This window comes from Aedes albopictus, chromosome 2 (assembly GCF_035046485.1).
Source record: "Aedes albopictus strain Foshan chromosome 2, AalbF5, whole genome shotgun sequence".
In the NCBI taxonomy this organism is placed as follows: domain Eukaryota; kingdom Metazoa; phylum Arthropoda; class Insecta; order Diptera; family Culicidae; genus Aedes; species Aedes albopictus.
This window is the reverse complement of record NC_085137.1, coordinates 222,719,295-222,731,829: the sequence shown is the minus strand read 5'-3', so window position 1 is coordinate 222,731,829 and position 12,535 is coordinate 222,719,295. Positions and strand designations below refer to the sequence as shown.

At 40.7% G+C, this 12,535-nt stretch overlaps 1 protein-coding gene across 1 annotated transcript; it reads left to right on the top strand.

The window, feature by feature from the left end:
* Positions 1–2,911: 2,911 nt before the first annotated feature.
* Positions 2,912–4,244, top strand: LOC109433049 (zinc finger protein 668). Its single transcript, XM_019709428.3, has 3 exons — positions 2,912–3,100; positions 3,168–3,309; positions 3,680–4,244. Exons 1-3 carry the CDS (start codon positions 3,034–3,036, stop codon positions 4,104–4,106), a joined length of 636 nt encoding a protein of 211 aa, XP_019564973.3. The 5' UTR covers positions 2,912–3,033; the 3' UTR covers positions 4,107–4,244.
* The last annotated feature ends 8,291 nt before the right edge of the window (positions 4,245–12,535 follow it).

The following is a 12,535-nucleotide window of genomic DNA, read 5'->3' as shown; positions in this document are numbered from 1 at the left end:
GCTACAATTATCCTCTCATTAATAGGTTCCCACTTCATGAGCGCAGCGTGGGCGTGAGCGCTGAGCAGGAAACCAACTCCACGGTGGCGAGGAGCGTGTTCACCTCGTAGGCCAGAGTATAGCAGAATTTGACCCGACGCCAATCTGTGTTCTCAAAAGTTCGGCATACGGACTTCGTTTAGTCCTAGGATCTCAAGCTTCATACCGCATGCCTCATTGGCTAGTTGTGCCAGTTTACCCTGCTGAGCTATGGTTAATACATTCCAAGTTTCAATTCTTGTCCGTTGTTTCGCGCTAAAAGTCGTTGCCGTTAGATCAGTTCGTAATCTTTCATTTTCGGTTTCTGTAACGGTTTTTCGAGTTTCGGAAACAGTAGGTTGTTGGCCTAAGGTCCCACATCCACAGTGGCGGGGCTGCCACCTTAGGTATAGCTTCCGGTGGAGGAGCATTCCATACTCAGCCGCTGGATGCCAGAACAGACGCTGTTTGAGCCGCACCTCCTTGGTGAACAGACGCTCGGGTTGTACCTCCTCAATCTAGCTGAAGTCTGAAGGACAACAGTGCCCAGGCTGCACTACCAGCTAAGCACACAACTCTTAGCTGGCGGTCTTTGTCATCGCTTGACCCGTGGAAGCATGAGGTAGGAACTTGTGAGGTCCAGAGCTATGTTGGACGCTCTCCTTTTCGACTCACCGTTTTGCAGCCTAAGAATGCCTGTGAGATTTCTTCAGGTGTTCTTCGGGAATTCTTCCAAAAGTTCCTCGGGAATTCCTTCAAGAGTTCCAAGAATGCCTCGAGAATTCCTTCAGGAGTTCCTCGGGAATTTCTTCAAGAGTTCCACAAAAATTCCTCCAAGCGTTCCTCGGGTATTCCTCCAGAAGTTCCTCGGGATTTCCTCCAGGAGTTCCTCGGGAATTCATCCAAGAGTTCTTTGAGAATTCTTGAGAGTTCCTCGGGAAATGCTCCAGTAGTTCCTCGAGAATTGCTCCACGAGTTCCTTGGGAAATCCTCCAAGAGCTCCTCGAGAATTTCTCCAGAGGAACTCCTGGAGGAACTAATGGAGGAACTTCTGGAGGAACTCCTGGAGGAACTCCTGGAGGAACTCCTGGAGGAACTCCTGGAGGAACTCCTGGAGGAACTCCTGGAGGAACTCCTGGAGGAACTCCTGGAGGAACTCCTGGAGGAACTCCTGGAGGAACTCCTGGAGGAACTCCTGGAGGAACTCCTGGAGGAACTCCTGGAGGAACTCCTGGAGGAACTCCTGGAGGAACTCCTGGAGGAACTCCTGGAGGAACTCCTGGAGGAACTCCTGGAGGAACTCCTGGAGGAACTCCTGGAGGAACTCCTGGAGGAACTCCTGGAGGAACTCCTGGAGGAACTCCTGGAGGAACTCCTAGAGGAACTCCTGGAGGAACTCCTGGAGGAATATCTGAGAAAATTCCTGAGGGAGCTTCTAGAGAATTTTAGAGAAGCTTCAAGAGATAATTATCGGGGAACTCCTGGAGGAATTTCTGGAAAACTTCTGGAAAAAGTCTCGCAGAACTAGTATTGGAAATAGTAGTGAAATTTAAGAAGAACTTCTAGAGGAATTCGCAAGGAACTTCTGTAGGAATTTACTACGATCTTCTACATAAATTCTTAAGAAACTCCTGGTGGAATTTCAGAAGAATTCCAGAAGAATTCTCAGGAAACTCCTGGAGGAATCTTCGAGGAATTTCTAGAGGATTTCTCGAGGAACAATTCTTGAGGAACTCCTGGAGAAATTCTTCGCGAATTTCATTTCTAGATGAATTTCCGGTGGAATTTCAAAGAATTTCCCGGAATCCCGGAGATTTTTTGTGGAACTCGTGGAAATAGACCCAAGTATTTTTTTTTTTAATCTCAAAGAAATTTTGAACAGAATCAAGTTTTATTGCCGGAGGACTTCTTGGTGAACTCGTGAAGTGAATTTCGTGGAAGTCCTGGAGAAAATGTACGGATTAGTTATGTAGTCATTTCCAGAGAATTCATGGAGAAAGTCTCAGGGAAATCCTGGAGGGATTTTACCGCAAATGCTGCAAGATTTTTTGGAGAGCTTCTTAAGAAATTCCTTTGGTACCCATGGAGAAGCAAAGGAGCAGCGATTCCCGAGATATTCCTGAAGCAATTCTCGACAACTGAATAAATTCCCATAGAAACTCCTGGAGGAATTATCGGGGAAATGCTGGGAAAATTCCCTTGGAAACCCAAAAGAAATTTCCGGGAGCTTCTGGAGAAATTGCCAGAAAACTACTGAAGCAATTCCCGGGGAGCTCCTAGACTTGTTCTCGGGAAACTCCATTGATTATGTATGTACTTGATATGTATAGAGTGCAGAGTGAACATAACATAAATTTCGACTTTATGCTTTAATGATATATGTACCCACAATATGAAGTGTGAAAACATGTGAAGACATTTTAGCGTGCCTTGTGAAGAAATTTGAAATTTCACCTGGCATCCCTGGTCACCATCCACCCACCTTGTCACTAACGAGTCTGGAGGTATACTCGAGACACTTTACTTGTCACCACGCCCACGCCACCCATCTACGCCACCACCCACCTGACGACTACCACCCACCGTGAGTAGCAAAGCGTGTAAAGACGCTAAAAATATCTCAATCGAACAGGCTCATAAAAAAACAATGATAATACGCTGACTAAAACTAATTCATTAAATACCTATTACTACCAGGGTTATTAAATTTGACGGAAAATTGTTTGCCGTAGCAATAAACCACTGATGATGGGAAATCATTCCAATAAGTGTTCCATTTTTTGCAAAGAAAAACACAATCCAGAGTTGTTGGGTCGTTTTATCAGTAGGAGTTTTTTAGTGTGTTATATTTTGTTTACATCCAAGGACGTCGCGACGCTTCTTTGGCTGTCATTCGTCTTGTCTGTTTGCGCTGCGCAAGTGTACCGGAAACGCCGGCTAATCTACGTGAGAATTTGAATTTTAATTTGAAAGTATTGCGTTCGTGGGGTTGTGATAGAATCACATTACACAACGATGCCGAAAAATTATTTGTCATCGCGCTACAATCAGCAATTGCACCAGAACAACGACGACTGGGATGGTAAGTGGAAACGATAAATAACATTCAGAAATGTATTGCCAAACAGTCAACTTTTGTACCGTTTCAGAGCTGTTTTGCAAATTGTTTTGGTCACCGTTTGCCAAGGCCGCAACAGGAACTCGTACCAGAAGCGGTAACATTCTGGGACCGGCTAGAGCAAGTTCATCAGATTCAAGCGACGATGACCTCGCTCCGGTCGAAATAAAATTGTAAGTAAAAATGTTCTATTTTGTTTACAGGCTACGGGTTTATAAGGGTTTCTATATTTTGTCAAACGTATCATATGTGACGGAAGTCTTCTCCCAAACTTGAGAGATTCCGAAGTAAATAACTGAAATTTTTTCCTTAAAAATGACCATTTTTGTAAACCCAGACGCATGACTTTGTTGAATATTATCTGTTTTACCGCTCCAGATATAGAACCTTTACATGCTTTTTACTGTCACAAAATTGGTTCTCCTACTGACCGAGAAATTCCAAAACCTTAAGAACTGCTCCAATTCAACAAAATGTCCACAACATGTGTCTATCTGCCAGTGCTGTATTGAAACCCATTTGAAAGAAAGCAAAATTTTACAGCCACGACGATTGGATCTTCATGGAGTACCCAACGGCACCTGACCAAACAACGAACGCCGAAGACCCGAACGCACCGGACACCAGCCGAACGGAAACGGCTTCACTTCCGTCCGACTATGATTCCGACGACGAGGTCCAACGGAAGTCGTACAAATGCGAAAAATGTTCCAAACGATTCCAGTACGCTCGCCAGCTACGTAACCATTGGACCACCCACAATGAAGATCGTCTGCACAGCTGCGAATGCGGTAAGAGCTTCAAGACTAAGACTTATCTGGGTATCCACCGGCGCAATGCGGGCCACCACAATTGGACCATAAAATGTCCCAAGTGTGGTAAGCCGTTTGCCAAGGAGCGGCACATGGTGCGCCATAGCGAAGTGGCGTGCGCGAAGTTTTTGGCGGCTCGTAACAAGAAGAAAGCTTGACGAGTGTCTGTTGTTGATTTTTTGTGAGCTCATAATGGATTTTAACTGTTGATAATTTTTCTTCTAATATTTGTTTAAATTTGTAATCGTTTCATTTTAATTAAATTTATCATGCGCATATTACAATCGTTTCCAAATAAAACGACTCAACCATTAAAAATGAATTTTTCGTGAAATCAAATCAAACGCAACTTTTCTGGCGTAACGTCCCTACTGAGACAAAGCTTGCTTCTCAGCTTATTGTTCTATGAGGAAGGACTTCAACAGTTTATTAACTGAGAGCTCCCGCTGCTAATGACCATTTTGCTCGCGTATATCGTATATAGCCAAGGAAGTCGAGGGAATTTCCTGGACCGTCCGGGAATCAAACCCGTCATACTCATCATGGTCATGCTGAATACACACGCTTTTGCATCTGTGGCTAAATGGGCCTTCAACTTTTCTAGATATATTCTTTCAAGATTCCATCCTACAATACCTTCAAGATATACTACGTTGCATGAATAACACTAAACATTATTGCGACTATGTTTCGATAATTAATTTTTATTGATGATCAAAATTCAATCGCAGTAAAAATACCACGTGCACCCCTAGCAGTCATCACATCACCCGGGCATGTGGAGACCTTTTTTCAACTTCTCTATCTGCGCTTTCACTTATCTAGAAATTTCCACAAGAAACCATATCGTAAAAATCAACGGTTAAAAAGTTATTACAGTCATACCTCGATATAACGTAACTTCTTCCTCGATATAACGTAACTTGTTTTTGGTTCCAACTTTTTGCTATTCAAATAATACGCAAGACCCAAGCATGCATGCTGGTTTGTTGTTTTATAATAGTAATGATAGCTGAACTAAAATTATGATGTATACATTACTGTACAAATGCTTTTTTTATTCAAAAAGTAGCAAATGTTCAACCTGTCGTATCTGTATTAACAATGACAGACAATTTAAAACACTTTTCAAGCGTTTAATGAGATTTTTTTTTGTTAATTCCTTTCCAAAATAGTTTGATGATAGATCTTCAGCAAAGCAAAGCTCCCAAATACGATCGATCAAAACGATCAAATCTGACTATACATGTCAATGGTTGCTCCTCCGTGATTGATCTGAGCTGGTATCAATTGCACTGAGATCCAAATGAATAAGGGCTGGGACACTCCACTTATTCTCAAAGTGCAATTTAAACAGCTCATACATTCTGGATCAATAACGGCGCCGGCCACGTCCTTATAGTCAGTAAGGAAGCGAAAGGAATGTTAGAGTGTGCTGGTTGTTGCTACTAAAGACCGAGATCACCTCTGCGTCCCCACAACCAGCACGGACTGGGGTATTTGTTAAACGGAAAGGATGTGAGATCTGGGAGTCACCGTTGGGTCGGTGATGCGATCCATGGATAGGGGGTTATTTATAGTGTTCGTAAGGTGATAGATTGTGTTGTGAATAAGGTGAATATGGTCAAGCAGCACAGCACGCTTTGGTTGCATAACTTGTAGGCGTTATATACACTGTGCTGTGAGTGGAAGTTGGAAGGGAGGGAAACGACTTTTTTCCAATTCATTTCTGGTTCTAGCGATGGCTATGAACATATGAATATACATGAGTTGTATATGTAGAGAAAAGAGAGAGAGAGAGAGAGAGAGAGAGAGAGAGAGAGAGAGAGAGAGAGAGAGAGAAAGTGGATAGAAAGATACAAAGTAGGATGAAAGAGACGGGCCAGGGATTGAACCCATGACCTTCTGCATACGAATCAGAAGCGGTAGCCACTAGACCACCAAGCCCGTCATTCAGCAAAGCAAAGCTCCCAAATAACCGAATGAGTAAAAAAACTGGGACTCCATCAGGGATTTACATACGGATTCTTTGGCGAAGCTACTGCAGAGATTTCTTAAAGAACTTCTCAAAATAATCGTTTGAGAATTCTTCAGGAGATTTCTTCATAAATTCATCTGAGGGTTCCATTAGCAAATTCCTGCAGGTGCTTGTACGAGAATTTCACCTGGAATTCTTTAAGAAATCATCTTTGGGAAATTCGTTGCAAAATTCCTTGAACAATTTTTCTAGGAGTTCTGCGATTAATACTCTCAGCTTTTCATTGGGGAATTTATACAAGAAATTTCATCGGGAATTTCTTAAGGAATTTCATTGTATTTTTTTGGAGATTCTCCGACAAGTTTCTTAAGTAATTTGCAGAATTCTTCATTAGATTTGTTCAGAAATTTATCCAGAATTTTTTTTTTTTTTGTGAACTTCTTTAGATATTCCACCGATTTTTTTATCAAGTATTCTTTGCTGAAGTTTTACAGCAATTACTTGTTTATTTTTTTTAGCAATTCGTAGGAGAATACCTCCAAAGATATATTTGGGAAGTTATTCAGGCATTTTTTCGGTGTGCTGATTTATAAAATCATTAGAAATTTCTACAGGGATATTTTGGGAAACTCAACCAGATACTTTATTACGGAATTCACCCAATGGTTCCATCATATTCCGAACATTTTCGAAGAGTTAGTGTCAGTTGAATTTTACGAACAAAAAGAAATGAAAGAATTACATTTTCTAGAAATTATTTTGGTATTTTTGAATTCTACCTCCAGGGAATCCTAGAAGAATTTCTCAAGGGGGTCGTTATGAATCCTTACAGAATTCCTATCGGAAGTTTTTTTTTTTTTCAAGTATTACAACAAGAAGTTCTGCAGGGATTTATTGAAGCATTTTTAGATAATCTTCCCTGGAACATGAGGAATCTTAGGAGAATTTCCCCTGAAATTCAACGGATTCGTTGAAGAATTGCTGCATAGATTCCTCGAGAATCTTTTTTATGAATTCTATCGGGAGTTCCCCGAGTAATGTCATCATGAATTTCTTCACAGATTCTTCAATGAATTTCTCCATACGTCCTAACTGCCGGTGGAAGCATAATTGTCCCATGTGCATTTTTGGCAATATTGAGATTTTGCAGCCCATGACCATGTATCGTAGGGTACTATCATATGGGGAAATAAAAATAGGTAGTTTGTTCCGAAAATTGTTGAAAAAATGCATGGCCGATTTGTAACATTCTTAAAAGTGGACGCATAAGCGTCACGTTTCATAGGAAATCCTATGGAACTATAAAAGCGCTCTAAAATAAAAAATAGTGCTCAAATTAAAAATTGGTTGATGTAAGAACACGATTCAGCACTTATACTTCATAGTTGAGACAATTTACTTTTTTCGAACTTTGGACGCGATTTTCTCGAATGTCTGTTTTTGCACATGGGACATTTATGCGTCCACCGGCAGCTAAGGAATTGTACAAAGGATTTTTTTAGAGATTCCTTCATCAGGAATGCACCTTATAATTGAATCGGTTGCATATCTCTCTCTCGCTCTCTCTCTCTTATTGGCGTAACGTCCTCATTGGGACAAAGCCTGCTCCTCAGCTTAGTGTTCTATGAGCACTTCCACAGTTATTAACTGAGAGCTTCCTCTGCCAATGACCATTTTGCATGCGTATATCGTGTAGCAGGCACGAAGATACTCTATGCCCAAGGAAGTCAAGGAAATTTCCTTTACGAAAAGATCCTGGACCGACCGGGAATCGAACCCGTCACCCTCAGCATGGTCATGCTGAATACCCGTGCGTTTACCGCCTCGGCTTTATGGGCCCGGTTGCATATCTATTTATCTTATTGCATGTTTCTGTAGAGATTGCATGGGCCATTTCCCATGGAATACCTTAATTAATTTCTTGAGGTATTCGTTGGGAGATACCATCGAAGAATCCTTGAGGAATTCTTCCAGGTCGTGTTCCAGATAGTCTATGAGAAATCTCTCCATTAAATCATGGCACATTTATCAGAAAAGTCAATCTTGAATTGTTCGAGAGGTTCTTGAGAGATCCTCCTTACCGAATTTCTCCTGGCATACCGTCGAAAATTCTTTTAAGATTATATGAGCCATTTTTTCAGGGATTCCTAGTGGAATTTTATATGGGATTTCTTGGAGAATTCTTTTAGTGATTCAGGATTTCATCCACGGTTTTCATTAGCAATTTATTCCTACAAGAGTTTCTGTCAGAGCTTCTCTGAGAACACCAATCAGGAATAGTTTTGGGAATGCTTCGAGGATTCCATTAGAATTTTATTCTGAAATTCTCTCAAAGGATGAATTTTAATAATGAATTCATTCAATTGTGTATTATCAATTATGTATAATCTTAACCTCGAAAAGAAAAAAAAACTAATTCATTATTTTTTTTTAAGTATCGTGGCTACAATCATGTGTGATATTTTCCTCAAAATTCTTAGGTTTTCATTTGTGAAGGAAAATTGAGAATTTCTTGAGAATTGCTTGTGCTTTTTTCAAGAAACTTCCGCTTATTACTATAATTCCTAGCTCCGCCTATGTATTGTATTATTTTTCTTATAAAGCTCATCGTCTAAAGATGATTATCGTGGAAAAAAGACATTATTTACCTGCAAAGCGGCAACTTTTGAAAAACATTTAAAGACACCTATCTCCCCCCCCCCCCCTTCACTATTTCCTTGCTACGACTATGCCTAATTCTTTCAATATGGGTTCTGGTGGCTTACAGGGGTAAAAAAGAAAGAATAAATTTGGATTTGATGACTGTGAAATTAGTATGGAATATTGATTATGTGTACTGATTTGAGAACTCAATTTCTCTGCCCCTTGTGAGCCCATATCACTGGCTACGCCTATGTGTTATATTTTTCTTGATAATGCAAAATTCTTAGCTTCTAATTGGCGCAAGAAAATTGATTATTTGTTACTTTATGGTCAAGTTATAATTTTTTGAAATTTTTGGGCGGTTTTGGAAGAATTGATATTTATTTTAATTTTATTTAACAATTTATATTACTGTTTTTCCTAGCTCCGCCCATGATTTGCATTTTTTCTTGGAAGTACTAACCGTGAAAGAAAATCATGATTCGCTTGCAAAACGGGGCTGATATAATTTTTTATATGTTTGGCGAACACATGAATGGGGTTCCCCCATATTTGCCCTTATCCTTGCTACGACTATGTTCGATATTTTTTCTAGCAAGGTGAGTGTTGGCGGTTTACAATGATGGAAGGAAATTGTAATTATATGGATAAACAGCAAAGATATAAGCATTTGAATTAGTGTAACGCTGTTTTTAAGGAGATGCCCATCTTTGAAGAGCCCCTTTTTATCGTTTTTCCTCACTTTGACTATGTATGAAAAATTATCATGAAAGCTAAGGCCCCAAGGTTTTCGGCAATATAAAAAGTTTTACATTTGGTTTCAAAATGAAAAAGATATCAATTCAAATTAGTGTAACGGTGTTTTGTAGGCACCGTCTTCTGAGGCTACTTTTTAGCACCGCGCCTGAGAGTTAACAAGACTTTTTTTTTGCTTCTTGTTAAGTAAAGATGGAAGCACTTTTTTTACTGAACAGTAGTTGAATTAATGTGTTGTTCAGTTGTTAATCATAAACAGAACGCTATTAATCACTGCTCAATAGGAGTCGTAGCGTAATCATTATTTAATCACGGAATGTTCATGTTTTGCTTTGAGCGCTTCATTTCATCACCTTGAGGATTGCGCAAATAGGAAGGCATGCGGCTGGCAAACGACGGGTCTCGAGTGCGAATCTTAACTAAGGTAAATTTATGTCTAGTTATTATTATTAGTTCACAGCATAAGTGCCAATCATAAACACTCGTGAAAATTGAAACATTTTGCATTAAAATTATTTTTAATTATTCTTGTTAAAGCTGAATAACAGCTTTACTAGATAGTGTTGTGTACCAACTGTTCAGTTGGTACACAACACTATGTTTTATAGTTCCTCAAAATTTGTGTGAACAAAATCCGAACAAAGTTTGTGCCTGAAATTTATCCAAATATTATTCAGCATCATGCTGAATAAATTCGCCGTAAATATTCTTGTAAAATGAGTGATTGTTAGTTGGTTAACCTTCTTTTTTTTTACTTAATCGTTTATTAAAGGCTCATGCGCCATCAGGCATAACGGAGCCGAATTCATTTCGAAACTTTTTTACAATTTCATGTTTGTGTCTTATTTACTAGGTTAGCTTTGGGGAACCGTAAAACTCGCGGTTTGGTCGAGGTGAGAGGGAACAATAATTTTTAAGGAAGGGATGGGATGATGGGGCTTTTCGTTGACTCTCTGCAGCATGGCGTGACGTAGTTGCTGCTGGTCAAACGTAGGGTGGTCAAACAACCTGTAACGATGCAAAAAAACGGTTTTCGAGGGGACACGAGGTGGACAAGTGGAACAACAAGATGGGGATATCAAACGAAGACTTCAGCTTGTTTTAAGAAGTTGTACACAAGCTTCATGTACTCAAGATCAAGTTTACCCAACACATTTCTAATGTCTTCCTTTTCTGGTTTCCCTCGGGCCCTGAGGGATGCACATAAATCGGATCTGGCAATACCGTATTCGGGGCATTCCCACACAACATGGTTGATATCCTGATAGCCTGCACCACAGCTACAGCGATTGCTATCTGTGAGCCCTATTCGATAGAAGTGCGAGCCCAGAGAGTAGTGATTGGACATAAGTCGACACATTATCTTGATAAAATCTCGACCCACATCCAACCCCTTGAACCACGCCGTCTTCGATACCTGTGGGAGAATTGAATGTAACCACCTGCCCAATTCACCTGCATCCCATTTTTGTTGCCAACTGACCAAGGCATGATGACGAGCAATCTAAAAAAATTCATTGAAGGCGATATGACGGTCGTAAATATCGCCTTCTATAGCGCCCACCTTGGCGAGCGAGTCCGCTTTCTCATTGCCCGGAATCGAGCAATGCGAAGGGACCCAGACCAAGGTGATATTATATGCTTGATTCGATAGAGCACTCAAAAATGATCGTATTTCGCTTAGGAAATACGTGGAGTGCTTTACCGGCCTCATTGAGCGAATAGCCTCAATTGAGCTGAGACTATCCGTAAAAATGAAATATTGATCAGAGGGAAGAGAGACGATTCGCTCTAATGCGTAGTGTATAGCCGCCAATTCTGCGACATATACTGAGCAAGGACTTTGAAGTTTATAGGCGGCGCTATGAAGCTCATTAAATACACCAAATCCAGTGGAATCATTTGTTTTTGACCCGTCAGTGAAAAACCTTCTGTCGCAACTGACATGACCAAACTTGCTTGCAAAAATTTTTGGGATGTGCTCCGATCGGAGCTGATCTGGGATTCCACGGATTTCTTGCGTCATGGTCAGATCAAAACCTATAGTGGAATTGAAGGAGTCTGGGAAGCAATCGTGGTTGAGAACATTCAAAGAAGGGTGAACCTCCAGAGTCATGTACGAGTAGTACACTGTCATAAACTTTGTTTGATGAAATCATTCGATCAGCTTTTCAAAATTTTCAATTACCAATGGATTCAGCACCTCACAGCGGATGAGGAACCTTAATGACAATTCCACGAAACGATCTGATAAAGGAAGTACTGCTGCTAGTACCTCCAAACTCATTGTGTGCGTCGAGTTCATGCAGCCTAACGCGATCCGAAGACAACGATACTGGATACGCTCTAGCTTCAGGATGTGTGTTTTCGCGGCGGACTGAAAGCAAAAGCTACCGTATTCGAGAACCGACAGTATCGTTGTACGATAAAGCTTTATCAGATCTTCCGGGTGGGCTCCTCACCATGTTCCGGTGAGTGTACGCATGAAGTTGATCCGTTGTTGGCACTTCTGATACAGATAATTAATGTGCTTTCCCCAGGTGCCTTTAGAGTCGAACCAGACCCCTAGATACATATGTGAAAGAGCTTGAGTGAGTTCCTTACCCAAAAATTGAAGCTCTAGATCGGCTGGATCACGCTTCCTAGAAAAGACAACTAACTCAGTTTTCTCCGGAGGGAATTCGATACCCAGCTGCACAGCCCAAGCAGACAAATTGTCCAGGGTATCTTGCAATGGTCCTTGCAAATCTACCGACTCTGGTCCGGTGATAGAAACCACGGCGTCATCCGCAAGTTGTCGTAGCGTGCAATTTTCCACGAGACATTCGTCGATATCTCTGACGTAAAAATTGTAAAGAAGGGGGCTTAAGCATGAGCTTGGTTAACCTTCTTAATAGCAGCACCACTCCCATCGATTTTATGTCCAAACACCATTCTCCTAAAACGAAACGGTTGGTTCGGTTGTCCCCGTTTCTTCTTTCATTCAATTCAAAAAGGTTTGTCAATCATGTTATTCATAAGTGGATAGCCTGATTGCCTTAAGTTTTTTTTAATTATTTTCCAACCCATTAGTCTGCACAGTGGGCCTGACCTTTGTAATATTTGTGTCACATCATCTCTGATATGCTGCAAACATTAATGCTGACAAGAAAATATCAGAAGAAATTCTGATATTTCCAGGATGCTTTTCAATACTGGCTGTGCAAGCAC

Coding starts and splice junctions, on each gene's coding strand:
- LOC109433049 (XM_019709428.3), top strand. CDS start 3,034: ATGCCGAAAAATTATTTGTCATCGCGCTACAATCAGCAATTGCACCAG. Junction 3,101..3,167: donor GAACAACGACGACTGGGATG/GTAAGTGGAAAC, acceptor GTACCGTTTCAG/AGCTGTTTTGCAAATTGTTT. Junction 3,310..3,679: donor GCTCCGGTCGAAATAAAATT/GTAAGTAAAAAT, acceptor AAAATTTTACAG/CCACGACGATTGGATCTTCA.